Source organism: Rattus norvegicus, chromosome 7 (assembly GCF_036323735.1).
Source record: "Rattus norvegicus strain BN/NHsdMcwi chromosome 7, GRCr8, whole genome shotgun sequence".
Classification (NCBI taxonomy): domain Eukaryota; kingdom Metazoa; phylum Chordata; class Mammalia; order Rodentia; family Muridae; genus Rattus; species Rattus norvegicus.
Window position 1 is genome coordinate 91,968,159 of NC_086025.1, and position 14,190 is coordinate 91,982,348.

A 14,190-nucleotide genomic window follows, 5' to 3' on the forward strand; every position below is an offset into this window, starting at 1 on the left:
AAATGAATTGTAACCCAAACTGAATGTGCAGCCACGATGTGGACACCAAGATGCCTTCGCTCTGGTGGGTGCAGAACATGGGCGGAGTCACGCGTTACTTCTGTCTGTTTGATCTCGGTCAGAGTAAGCCTTTGCTGTGAAGGCTTCCTTCTTCCCAGAGTGGGGAGCCCAGGGGAGAGGCTCAAGACATCGATTTGCAGCGCATCCTCTTTTACGTTTTGAAAATGGAACTGAAGCTAATTGTATCACCAGGTCACACATGAATGATCGTACAGCGTCATTTCCCTGAGCCGTTTTTGTGACTAACAGCTTGAGTGCTGCCAGCTCATCCCTTTTCTCTGGGGAGCTCCTGCCAGGGCTAAATACTGAGAAGGAGGGGAGGCAGAGAGAGGCAATTCATAGCTGGGCGACATCAGAGTTGAAGGCAGCCCTCGGTCTGGCTCCAGGAGGGTGGTGGGCTTTTCTTTTATGATTTGTGGTTTTCTTAGTCCTATACCAGCATTTCCCACAACACATGTCTGTGGACTGAACTAAGGAACAGACTACATGTGCCCACCCTATATGATGGGTGCTGGGGAGACAGGGGAAGCAAGGCATGCTCTCCCTTTTAAGAAAGGGAGCCTTTTACCTAATGGGAAAGGCATACACCGTCACCACATAAAATATAATTACAAAGCCAGGTTTATCAGTGTTTATTTGTAATCCCAATAGTGGGAAGGGTGAGGCAGCGGGATCATGAGCTCCAGGCTGGCTTTGACTACATAGTGAGATGCTGTGTCAATAAATATATAAAATTAAGAAACGTATAGTTACTACGACAGAGGACAAGTCCCTGGACCTTCAGGTGATTGCAGACATATGTGTTCCACATGTTTGCCCCATCAGGAATGTGACCTGGTAAAAATCATAAGCATACTTAAAATGTTATGAGTGTATTCTTGTGATTTTTTTTTTGTAACCCAGTTGTGCAGTTCTCAAGTGTGAATGTTGTCGATGACAATGTTGTACTGTAATGACACAAAGTTACGACATGCTTTGAAAGCCTTAGAGAAGAGGCATTTGCTGGGCCTGGGCCTGGCCTTGTGTGGGGAGGTTGTCATGGAAGGCCTGTCAGAGAACACAGTGATAAGAGGGCCAAGAAGTACGGTGATGTCACCAGGGCCTGAGCCGAGCTGGGCAGAGACCTGGTTGGAGAGAACTGAAGGAAGGGGAGTGGCCAGAGCAGAGTACAAAGAGGTTGACCAGTGTGAGGCCTGGCCACAGTTAGTCTGTTTGGCATTTCCTTGGAGGCGCCATTGCACAGCGTCTAGTGCTGATGGTCCACTGTGCTGGGGTGCTCTGGAGATGTTCTCTGCTGACTTGGCATGGACTTGTAGCTATATCAGACACAGAGGTCTCATTCTGCAAAAAGAAAAAGGAACTTAAATTATAGCAAGCGGGACTTCAGTTTTAAATGGAAATGGTTTGGGGGGCCTCTGGGGCCACAGGGCTCTGACAAAAGATCTCATGATTCCCTTTGATTTTGCCACTGTGCTTCCTGATGGACCTGCCCTGTTGAAGTGGCATCAGATCACACATCCCTGTGAAATGCCACTAAGGGAGGCTGGGTGCTCATAAGCTCAGGCTCCTGAGTCATGTGCCCCTGATTAAGGCCAGACTCTCAGTGGCTCAGTTTTGCCATCTATACACTGGGCACAGTGGCGACCTCGGCTGCAGCGGGGAGTAGAATAATACTCAATGGCTGCTAGCTTGCCAAAAGAAGAATACTCAGTGAAGGATGGTGAATATAATATAATGATAACAACAACAATAATAACAATAAATTTATTAAGTATATTTAAATAATCACAATAATTAATATAAGCATATTATTATTATTATCAATAAAAACTTAAAATTCAACAGGGGATGGAGAACATGGTTAAAGGCCCCAGCATGATGGCTGGGTGGAGGTTGGACTCTGCCACTGTCTGGTTCTTTTGAGTTTACTTAGTTTGGGTCTGGGGTAGGACCTCACTCTTGCTAGGGTAGCACTTTCTGTACCAGTGAGCTACATGCCCAGCTTTCTTCACCTTGATCTACTTGTGGTTTCTACTTGTGGTTTCCTGATTCAGGATAAAACACGCAGGCAGCCTCTCCGCTCTGGACCTGTTCTGGGTTCTCCTGTATTTGCTGATTGGAACCCTTGGGTTTGGCCAACCTGGGTGCAGCAATTTTAAACAGAGATAGGGCACTGCCAGGCAGGTACATTCAGAAGGGCACTTCCTGGGCAGCAGGAGAGGCCACTGGTACTGCACTCCTCAGCTGCCGAGCCTACCAGTTCCCAAGGCGAGCTTTCTTCCTTCCAGGATAAGTGTTGGGTATCACTTCCGGGATCAGGGAGTCAGCGAGTGTGGGCGTCTTTGCTAGCTTAAGAGCTTGGAGGGCAAGGTGAGATCCAACGTTCTGCTTCTCCTCACATGGTTTTGCTCAGTTTGGGTTGCGCTGCTGCGGGTTGTTGGAAACGCTGTTCCTCTGCTTGTCCACAGAGACCTGGACCATCAGGAATGAGGGTGAGAAAGCGATAGGGGCAGATCTCAAGTGTGAGATTATTGTGTGTGTCCAGGCAGGATCCTTAACCTCCCTGAGCTGAAGTGCTCTGAATTTGATAAGGCTTGCATGGTATCTACTCTTAGTGCTTGATAAAATGGTGGCTCTCATTGATTTGGGAGGTAGATTGACGTTTGGAAGGTAGGTAGCAGCAGAGGTCAGGCAGGGTGAGTAGGGTTAAATTATTTCTGCTGTTTATGATGATGGACTGCTAGGCAAATGGCCTCTTTTAAATATGTATCTGTTTGTTTGCTTTTTTGTGACAGGGTTTCATTATGTAGCCTAGGCTGGCCTCAAACTTCTGATCCTCCTGCCTCAGTCCCTCAAGCTCTGGGATTATAGCCTGTGCCACCACCCCAAGCCTTTTGATCCATAAACAGATTTTACAAGTCAATTTCCCAATTCAAAAAGAGAGCTCAACCACCTTGCTCCACACTGTGACTGAGTGACATGCTCAGTCAGCAGCATCAGCAGTGACAGTCTCAGAGCGCTTTGAGCAATGCGAACAGAATGAATAGAGAGTCCGTGCTGAAGTGTGTGCTGTAGAATAGAGCACGGTAGACTGGCTCAAACTCTGCATGGTGCAGAAGGCGCAGCAGTCAGCCAGCTGTGAGAGGAGCAGTTCTCTCCAGCGGCCAGCATGACCCTATCTGTCAACTTCTCTGAGCCTAAGCACAGTAAGAAATGGCACTGGCTGTGCTAGGACCAGCCCTTCACACAGAAACCCAGCGCTCAGCTCTGAGAGGCAGGTACCCATTGGTATTTGATACACATGGAAAAACGAAGGCACAGAGAAGTGATGCAGTTTGCTCCAGGTCACACAGTGAAGGAGCCTGTGTCTAACCCAGCGTACTGTAGAATCCTACCAGCCTTCCTCCCTCCTAGGTTATGTGCTCAGAGAGGGTAGAGAGAGCATCACAAGAAACGGACATGTAGCTACTCCTTTCATGGTCAGGGCTGCACCCTTCTTGGTTTATGTATGACATATGCTACTGTATAAATTGGGGTTTCAGGCAGGTATAGGATATGATGCGTTGTATTTAAGTATGCATGCATATTGGAGCCCTCTTTTATGATTTTATTCCTATCATGCACTGGGAACCAGTGGAGACTTCCTTGTCCAGTACTGGAGTTTAAGGTCAATATCCACTGCAAGTATTTTCTGAGCCTCTGGGCTCAAGGCCTGGGAGTGTGCATAGCTCTAGACATTTCTCTTTGGTGTTTTTAGGCTGAGTCTGTTAAGGGCAGGACTAAGGCTTTAAGATATGTTATATTTGGTCCCTGAACTAAGGCTGGAATTCCAAGGACTCTCGAAGAAGCAGACAGGCATGGGAGGGCCTCCTCCCATCTACAAGGCTCAAACTGCAGCTTCTACTTTGGAAGTTGATTTAGTCAGGGTTTCTATTCCTGCACCAACATCATGACCAAGAAGCAAGTTGGGGAGGAAAGGGTTTATTCAGCTTACACTTCCACATTGCTGTTCATCACCAAAGAAGTCAGGACTGGAACTCAAGCAGGTCAGGAAGCAGGAGCTGATGCAGAGGCCATGGATGGATGTTTCTTACTAGCTTGCTTCTCCTGGCCTGATCAGCTTGCTCTCTTAAAGAACCCAGGACTACCAGCCCAAGGATGGCACCACCACAATGGGCTGGGTCCTCCCCCCTTGATCACTAGTTGAGAAAATGCCTTACAGCTGGGTCTCATGAAGGTATTTCCACAACTGAGGCTCCTTTTTCTGTGATAACTCTAGCTTGTGTCAAGTTGACACACAAAACCAGCCAGTATAGAAGTTAATAGGAAGCCGCACTCTGGAGAGCTAGGCTGCATCGGGGAGAGGAGGGTGGCAAAGCTCTGCTTCTGAGACTCTGTGAATCCTATAGAAGCCTCACTCAGTAATGCTCTACATGACGTCTGCAAGCCTGCAGAGGGCTGTGCGATGGGACAGATGAGCTTCTAGCTTTGTTACCAGCCTGGGAGGCCATCTGTGAAAGCTGGAGCCCCCAATTTCCAGTTGGCTTTTTATTTTCTCTTTCTGAGTCATGTCTGCTGTATGGATGACTGGATACTGCTCGTGAGTAATTGTGTTGAGCTGGCTCTGTGTGAGGGATTTAGAGAGCCTCACTTGACTGCACTAATTAAAGTTTTACTCTTGGATCTAATCAGCTCCTCTTGGTTGCAGAAATGATTAAGGACATGAGCTATGCAAAGCAAATGAGGTCACTGGTAAAACACCTTGACTGTTCTCAACACTGAACTTGAACAACATTGTACTTTGAAAGGATGAGGACTTCTCTTTGTCTTCCTCAGTATATAGAGGAAGGCAACTGGACTCAAATTTTCAGCCCCTTGGAGCATTTTATGTAAGGTACAGGATACAAATCCTGTTGAAGGAAGAAGTTGGTCTTTGAGTGGGTGGGGTGGTGATGTAAGGAGCAGAGCTGGCCTGAATTAGAGAAGAAGCCCATGGCACCCATATTTGCTGGGATCTTAGCATCCTGGCAGATGAACATAGGTGTGTGGGATGACTAGACATTTCCTGAGGGTAATCTGAGGAGAGGTTCATATGCACATTTGCATCCTCTCCCTCTCCCTCTTCTTCCTCTTCTCCCTTTTCTCTTCCTCCTTCTTTTCTTCCTCCTTACTTTTGAGATCTGTGCACCTCAGACATGAGGAAGTAGGATTTTGGTTAAGACGAAAAGACCTCTTCCTCTTAACTCCACTTGACGCTCTTTCCAAGCCTTTCAAACAGCACCACTCTCTAGTAGCAAGTACTCAAATCTATCAGCCTGTGGGGAGACCATTCTCATCTAAACTGCCACAAAAGTCAAATATTTTATAAGAGAACCCAGCTCCCAAATATACAAGGAAGGATTAATGAAACAATCCTGAACAAGGAGAGCCAGGTTCACTGCTAAATGTCCTGCCAGACAGAAGCCTGCTCGTGGGCTCTGTTAAGCATGAGCTCCCCCGACTTGCACAAGACCTTTTTTTTGAAAATGCTGAGAACATCGTAGAGCCTCCATGGCTTGCCTATTGTACAGAGCATTGCAACGGACATGGATCTGTACCTCTGCCAACGCTGATTCATGGAATCCTTCATGCACATACCTAGTACTGGTATAGCAGGAACATATGGAAGGGTTTTGCTTTTTTAAAATAGAATCATATGTAACCCTATTACACAAGGGTTTCTTTTTTCTATTATCTTTGCTAGCATTTTAGGAGGCCATTTTTCTTATTTTTGTTTGTTTGTTCTTCGGCAATGTCTCAGTGTGTAGTCTTGGTCGGCCTTGAATTCATCATCTTTCTGCCCCAGATTTCTAAGTGCTGGGATTCATGGCTGTGTACCAGCATGCCAACCCTGTTCTTGGTTGTTGTTGTTGTTGTTGTTATTGTTGTTGTTTTTGCAAGGTCTTTCTGAAGAGAGTGACATGGACCCTTCCACTGCACACATCTGGTATGCGAAGGGGGAATTATATGGCCTTACTCTGGCGCTGTAGAGAGGAATTTATTTAAATGCTATCTTAGGCTTGGCCCAGGGAGTGGCATTGTCTGGGGGCTTATAGAAACCAGAACAGAATGGCTGACGGCTGCTGCGCGTTCTGCGTGGACATGGTACTGGAGTTTGAGACCTTCCAGAACAGGGCTGACCTATATCACTTAGAATGATGCTAATCCTGACGGTCACTGAGCCACTTTTACACCCACCAGCTGCTGGTGTTCCAAAGTGGCCCATCTCTTGCCTTCCTGACACCAACCTTCGCAAAAGGAACCCAGTGCCGTCTTCTCCTGGATCTTAAGGCGGATGGGGAAATGGCAGAGGTTGGCAAATGTCCAGCTATGGCCGCATTTAATTCTTTCTCTACTGTGTTAATTATGTGTCTTGTGACAAAATATCTGACACATCCAGCTTAAGGAGGGACGGGCTTGTTAGGCTATACTGTCTCTAAGATATGGGGCACCGTCTCTGAGTTACAGGGTACAGTCCATCGTAGGGAGGGATGGAGACAGAAGTACAAAGCAGCTGCTCCCACTGCATCTGCAGTCAGGAAGCAGAGAGAGGTGGATGCTGGCGCTCAGCTTGCTTTCTCAGGGACCGAGTCTGTTGGATGGAACTGTCTACAGTTATAGTGACTTCCCTTTTTATATAAGTCTCATACAGGCCTTCTCTCATGAATTAACCTAATCTAGAAACTCCTTTACATACATGCCCAGAGGTTTGTCTCCTAGATGACTTTGAATCCTGTCAACTTGACAGTTGGTACTAACCATCATTTAGGCCATGAAGACAACAGTGGTCCAGGTTACTAGGTAGTTGGAAGGTGGTGAATTAGTTATTCCCAGAGTATGTAATAAATATGGTAGATTGTAGCTAATGGGAGCACCTAGAGGATATTTAAGAGTGTTGTGCATACTATGCAGCACTGAGTTACCAGGGGCTGACTGTGATGTTCCAGGCCTTTTACATGGTATCTTGTCTGAGAATATATGGGGAAGACTGGAACTCTGGTGTCTATCACAACCGGAGGAGTTGTTTTATCTGATATTTCAGTAGGAGGTGGGAAGGGAGGTTTTAATTCTGGGAAAGCTCTTAAGGAAGGCCTTATATTCTTAATGGAGAGATGGGGCCTTGAGGAAGGCTTTAATTTTACTCCTGTGTATGGCCTGGATGGTATCAGAGGTAGGCATTTCTGAGTGGTCTAGACCTTCCTGAAGACCAGCTAAAGGGAACATCTTGACTCACAGCTAGTTAAAAAAGGCCCCTCTGACTACTCCAGCCTCCTACAGGAGCCAGAGGGAGATCCTGATGGCACCTTTGGGGTCTGAACCTTGTCTGCACCCATGGCTTTGGTCAAGTGGCTTAGCCTCTTCAAGTTACTATCTATGTTTTAAGCTGGGAGTGCTATTGTCTCCTTCCAGCGCTGTGGTCATTATATGAACAATATTGTGCAAAGGAGTTTGACACACAGTAGGACTTCAGGTCATGTTCACTCTTCCCAGTCATGTCCCCCCCATATCTTTTTCCTCTTCTAAGACCCAGTTAGAGTCCAATTAGAAAAGGACCTCCCATTCATGCTGTCATTGACCCTCCCAGGATCACGCAAGCCATCCTTCATTCTCTGAAAGAGTTTAGTCTACATTCCTACATTTCCTTACAGTTGTGGGTGTCTAGGTCTCCACCCACATCGTGAGTGCGCCATCTAAGGAACTGTGCTGCATTTATCTCTGTAAACCTGTGCATGGCGAAGCACTCAAAACAAACAACCTCGTATACTCTCACTGAATGGCCACATGGGAGAAAAATTATCAGCCCACAGGAGATATTTAACCACAATGAGAGAAAGGGAAAGAAAGATGTGTTATTAAAGGGGCTGATTGTAAGAAATGGATGGAGGCCTGATGACAGCCAGGACTGATGTCCCATTTAACAGAGCACTAATGGCTTCCCAGGCCCCAAAGTGGATAATTTACTTTTTATCCACAGTTCCAGGGTGAGCAATGGGTCAAGGCTCTGCCGGCCACTGGCATTTTAGGTTGTTTTCCTCTGCTCCCTGTCTTACACTGACTTTAACTCTTTCTGACTCATATAGCTGTATGTTCTATCAAATCATTCATCTGTCCCTAATCCAATATTCTAGGACTCTTAGTTCATACCAAATACTGTGATTGATATCTGGGGCTCAGACAAACGCTCAGTGTCTAATGAAGGCAAGTGATGTCTTTTCAAAAAATGTTATGCCAATGTGACAAATGCCGCAAGGAAGAAAAGGACAGCATGTGGACAGAGGCCAGAGGGTGAGTGACCTGCTCCTCCTGCAAAACCAAGAACGAGTCTCATCAAAGGAAGTGGTGACTTAAGCCTAGAAGAACGATTTGAATTTTGATAGGCAAAGATGGAGAAAGTCACCTTAACCGGAGTCTCAGGGTGAGGAATGGTCATGGCAGAAGAGTGTGACAAGATTAGGAGGAGCTGTCTATCGGGATAGAGGACAGGATCTGAGGGTCAGGTGTGCTGAAACACACTGCAGAGAGCCTGTGAAGAAGCTCAGAACATTGATCCCATTTTCTAATTTAGTTAACATCTGTGGGAGATAGCATGTAAATGTTTGCAAACTGTATCCTGCATCTCTTGGGTCTTCCCAACAGCCCTACAAGAGGGGCATATTTTATCTTCTATTTTACAAGTGAAGAAACTGAGGCACAAATATATCAAGGATTTTCTCAGATTAGCAGGTGACTGAACAAATGCTAAGAGCTAGGGATTTTAACTCTAGAATGTATCTCTTGAAAAACTAAATGTTTTCTGGGAGTATCATACACACACACATACACACACACACACACACATGCATATACATGCAAGCACACACACACAACTCCACCAATCATTAATATATCCTTGAAAATTTTTGCAAAGTAAAATACTTTTACAAGATAAATGCAGCAAACAATAACTTTCAGATTAAGCTAGAGAAATTGGTTACCTTTTATTATTGTATTTTTCAATCTGAAAGCATGTACTATTCATCCATTTATCGTATTTTATATTTTCTAGTGTAGCAGTATCACACATATTTCTTAGATTTATTCTCAATTTAAAAAAATTTTATTCTTATAGTCAGTATTTTATTTATGATTTTAACTTCTGTCTCTGGTACAAAGAGGTATATTGATTTTTTTATTGTCCTTGCTTATTGATATCCTGCTAAATTCAGTTAGTAATTCAATTTTTCAGATTTTTATGGCTCTGGGGAGCTCAATGAAGTATTGTAGAGATGATGTCCAGCATACCATCTCATTTTATTCTAGGATCTCAGGGGAGAGAGGCTTAATGTGTTCCCTTGGTGAGATGTTAACTTTAAGAGGGTTTGCAGCTAAAATTTATTGGATGAAAAAAGTTCTTTGCCCTTCTAAGGCTTCAAAGGTTTTCAAAGATGGCTTCTGAGTAGACTGCAGGAAGGGTAGAGAATGAAGGAGGAGTTTGTCTATGTCCTGAGTGAAGCCAGGAGATGCCTAGAGCTGGAGAGGGGACACATGGGTGTGGTGGGAACACCAACATTACCAGGACTCTTCTTCTCTGGAGTTCTTTAGGTCAGTAATCATTGGGTCAAACCCATTCTGAAAGGCTGGATACTATGCCATCCAGTTAGAGGGTCACAACCCACACTGGCATTTAAGGGTCTGATGCCCATAAGAACAAATAGTGTTGTTCAAAGGGATTCTATAGGTCCTGTTTCTATTACTTAGTTTTCTTGTCAATATGGTGGAAGCAACTGCTGAAGGTTTATTTTGACTCATAGTTCAGGGCACACAGTTCACTGTGTTGGCACTCCCAGCCAACAGTGAGTAAGTGCGATGATGTGAAATTCCCAAGGAATCAACAAAACAATATTATGTTGGGGAAAAAAGCAGCTGAACAAACTATGAGAAAGAAGCCAGCCGGCAGTCAGCTTCCTTCTATGGTTCCTGCATGGTTTCCCTCAGTGGTGGACTGGGGTTGAGCTGTGTATATACCAGTCTGTGGTATGTGAGACCACTGGTCTTATCATGGGGCAGGCGAGAGGTAGAGAGAGAACAGGAAACAGGTAGATCCAGAATCCTGAACTCCCCTTGTTCTAGTTTGGTTTCTATTGCTGTGATAAAAGCATCATGACCAAAAGCAGGAAAGGGCTTATACAGCTCAACCAACATTTCTCAGGGGCCCAGGCAAGAGAAGGTGTTGGGATGGAAAGAACAAAGTCCTAACTACCCAGTTAGAATCTGCTTCTCTAGTTTCCTTGTATTCTAGCCAGCCCAGCCACGTGCGACATGATGATGTCTATGGGGGAGGAGGTGTTCATTAGAAGGGAAGCCTGGGAGAAGGGAGGCACCCAGCCCAGGAACTGAGAGGAGCTCCAAGCCCGAGGAAGATGGCATTCACTGTAACCACTGTCGTTATGCAGTGGGGTGAGTGAGACGCCTACAAGAAAGAAGCCCCCCTTTACCCGAGGCTCTCCTACAGTGACACCCTCCTGCCACTTTGCTCTTGAATGTTTGGTAAATACTTCTGACGAGTTTTGGCCTAGTTCTTGGCACTGCAGCTCCAGAGAAGTCCTAAACAGTCTTGTGTTCTGAGAACTCACAGGGAGAAGGGGGCACTAATTAGAGTCCTTGGAGGTGTATGTACTAAACTCAGCTGACTTCTTGTAGTTCAGAATGTCCAGGTTCTTAATGACTGTCGGTCAAGTTGTAACATCGGGGTCTCATCATGATGGGCATCAGGGCTTGAAGGTATAAAACAAGGGCAGTTGGGGCTCTGTTAAGAGCACATCCATTTGTCTTGGTGAATTCCCACTGGACAAAGAGTTGGTATTCAATGCATTCAGGCCATTAGCTGACCAGGGTCTTTTTAACCCCATAGCAGACTGCCTATTTTTCTCTTAAACCTGAGCTTATGCTCTACCATGGCTGAAACTGAGCCCACGATTAAGAAAGAAGCTAGGATAGTCAGTGCTGTGGCAGGTATAGTGGTGGGGTAAATGGAAAGGGGTGGACACTGAGCTAAAAGTGCACCCCAAACAGGTGTATTGTATTTAATGTGGTGTGTATTGTTTCCACTTTTGGTTGAGAGCAATCTTTTAAATTTTCTTAAAGAAAAAGAAAACTGAGTCAATAAAGCCCCTGCTAGGTCAGCATTGGGATTACACAGCTGTACCATCATGCCAACGCTCCTTTTAAAGGTAGATTTGACTATATGCAAATTTATTCTTTTGCTAACAAAACTCTATTAAATATATAATTACACATAGTTTAACCTTTAAAGGCAATTCGTTGTTTAGCTCTGGGTTTATTTATGTTTCTTTTCTTCTGGATGTTGAGACTGAGGGTTTGGAAGATGAAATACTCAAGCAACTTGTATCCCATGACCTCTTAGATGGGGATGAGGCAGCACAGACCTGTACTGGTCACACCATTGGCTCACTGCTGGCCATTTGGCCCAAGCTCTCTTTCTTCTTCAGTGGAGCTGGAAAAGCTGGTGCTGGAAGGGAATCTGGCAAACTGAGTAAGAAATACTACAACTCTGGCTTCAAGTGATTTTTTTAAATCCTGGTTCCATAGAGCCATAAAAAAGACATGAAATTAACTATCTAAAGAAATGGGTGTAGCTCTCTATAAATAGTTCACCAAGAAGCTCAGTGAGGGTGTCTGCATAATGACCTAGTGTGGGAACTAGACTTTACTTAGAACTGCCCTCTAAAGAAGAGCCTAGTGCTTGGAGGGGTTCTATGCCCACTATCAATTACACAATTAGAAAGTGGCTTTAAAAGCCTAACGCCAGTCCAGCCCTTTCTCCTCAATGCTGCACTAGCTGTGCCTGGCATTCCAGGTGTTTTGCACCAATGCCACAGCAGATGGGCAGAATCTAGTCTAATCCAGGCCTTGTTTAACATTCTTCTTGTTTGGACACAGATATCGGAGTCACGGTAGCTTCCACCCTGAGGAGACCAGGTTGGTATGGCTGTGTCTGTGTTTCTCTAACTTCTTCTGGGTGGCCTGGGAAAGAATGTCATAGATTCTGAGCAGGAAAGCCTTTTCCTTTTGGCATTCCATGTTAGAGTAATCAGCACACAGGAGAGGGCAGGTGTGATGGAAGATACGTTGGAGACTCACTGGTCAAATCTTGATTTGGTAGTTGGTTCCCATGTACTCATTAGAAGCCCCAACTCTACTTAGAAGAAGTGATAAGGGTGGTATTTACTCCATGGTATGCTTTGGTGATCCTAGGAGATCAGATGGAAAATGTGATCTCTATCACATGGCTCACTATAAGATTATTAAGATTCCTATTATATTGTCATTGATACTTTGTAAACATATCTCCTATTTTAGTGTCATTTTGAATTGAGTAATAAATGTCTTTGTGTTGCATGGGGGAATACGAGCTCATCTAAGTACCCAGTTACACAGTTTTCCCAAGCTGCACCTCACAGGAGCGCTTTCGACAGCTGACTCACAGTCTCCGGCAGACACTGTGTGTTCACCAAACTGACGTTAGCGTGCCAGTGAGGGGCAAAGTGATAGAAGTGTCTGGGGGCACTCCTGAAAGATTTCTTTTGTTATTCTGCAGAGATCTGAGCTCTAGACAAGGGATTTTGAATTCAAGCCCTACCCTCGATTAAGTAAAACTTTCTGAAGTGATTTCAAGACATCGTTTTTGTTTTTTTAAAGACTCCAACCCTTAGGAGACTCCAATGACAGCAATGTCAAGCTCTCTTTGTTTCAAAGGGAAAAGGTACCTGTGCCAAAGGATGGGAATCCCTCTCCCTCTGCCGTGGTAGCATTCTCAGCTATGCCCCAGGGATCTAGTCAGGGTTTCTCTGGGAGACGCCAGAACGTCAGGCCACTCATGTTGTGTATGCCAGGTCTCCTTCTGGCACCATTATTATTGACTAGGAGCAACGTCCCCTTTGCAGATGGAAATACCTCAGCCTTGACAGGCAGCCAGCAGATATGGGCCAAGTTCCTGATGAGGCTCTGTTTCCACGAACCACTCATGGCGATGAGCTCTTGAAGAGCATTTGTATGGTGTTCAGGGTTTGGAAAGGACCAGATGTGGGCCCCTCACTTGGCAGATACCCTTTGAAAAGAGACCAGCAACAGCTAACACTGGGAATGCTCTCTTAGACAATTCAGAAAGGGGAGGCCCCTGGTATTCATTCTCTGGAAGTTCCTGGATTTAGGATGATGACATTCCTTCCCAGAGAGCACTCATTTGCCACCAGCTGTATACCAGGCACTGATTAAGCTCTTTGTCTATTTTGCTGCATTTTATTCCCACGTGGGACATAAAGCAGGTACCATGGTATCTCTCTGAAGAAGCTGGGGCTCAGAGAGGCCATGTGACTTCCCCAAGGAGGGAGAAGTCCAGTCCATGTTTGGGTGCTGACATAGTCCATTCTCCGCATTTCAGGCCTGCTGCAGCTCACTCTCCACAACACCTAGTTCCCCTAGGTCAGAGTCCCGTCGTGATGCACGTCCTCAGTCCACCATCTTTAGCAGTGTCCTTGGTTTGCAAACCTGCAGGGAGAGGGGCTTCCTCTCCTCCTAAGTCTACTCCATTGCTCTGCCTTGGTGAGCTGGTGCCCTAACCTAGGTCAAAGAATGGCAAAAGCTTAAGAAATAAGTGAGCAAATCAATCAAATGGAAATTAGTTTCTTCTGCTTGTTGGCTTTAATCTTATCCCTTAGATAAGACTGAGACAGGGTCTCACTAGGTATCCCAGGCTGACAAGGAACTCACAGCACAACAACAACAACAACAACAACAACAACAACAATAACAACAACAACAACAATAACAACAACAGCAAAAACTCATAGAGCAGCTTATATTCCATATACTGTGATCATTTCTTTCCACTTATCATTACATTGTTATCCCTGTGGGGATCTTGAAGTTAGGAAAGCTCAGGGGCCTGTTCTGGGCTGTGAAGACATCGCTTGAGTGGGACATAGGCAGTCTGACCTTGCCCATGGAACTCCACCATCTCTTTATTCCCACATTCAGAAGCATAAGTCTAGGAAGTGTGCACTGGGAGGAGAGAGCAGCAGGGCTGCTACC

General features: G+C 45.3%; 1 protein-coding gene across 1 annotated transcript in view; it reads left to right on the plus strand.

Annotated features, from left to right (window-relative positions):
- The window catches only part of Fer1l6 (fer-1-like family member 6), a 155,444-nt gene that overhangs the window by 16,985 nt on the left and 124,269 nt on the right, over positions 1-14,190 (plus strand). Inside the window, exon 2 of the mRNA XM_039080186.2 lies at positions 12,040-12,078. Within this exon, the coding sequence (XP_038936114.2) occupies positions 12,040-12,078 (39 nt within the window). The remainder of the gene's footprint in view (positions 1-12,039; positions 12,079-14,190) is intronic.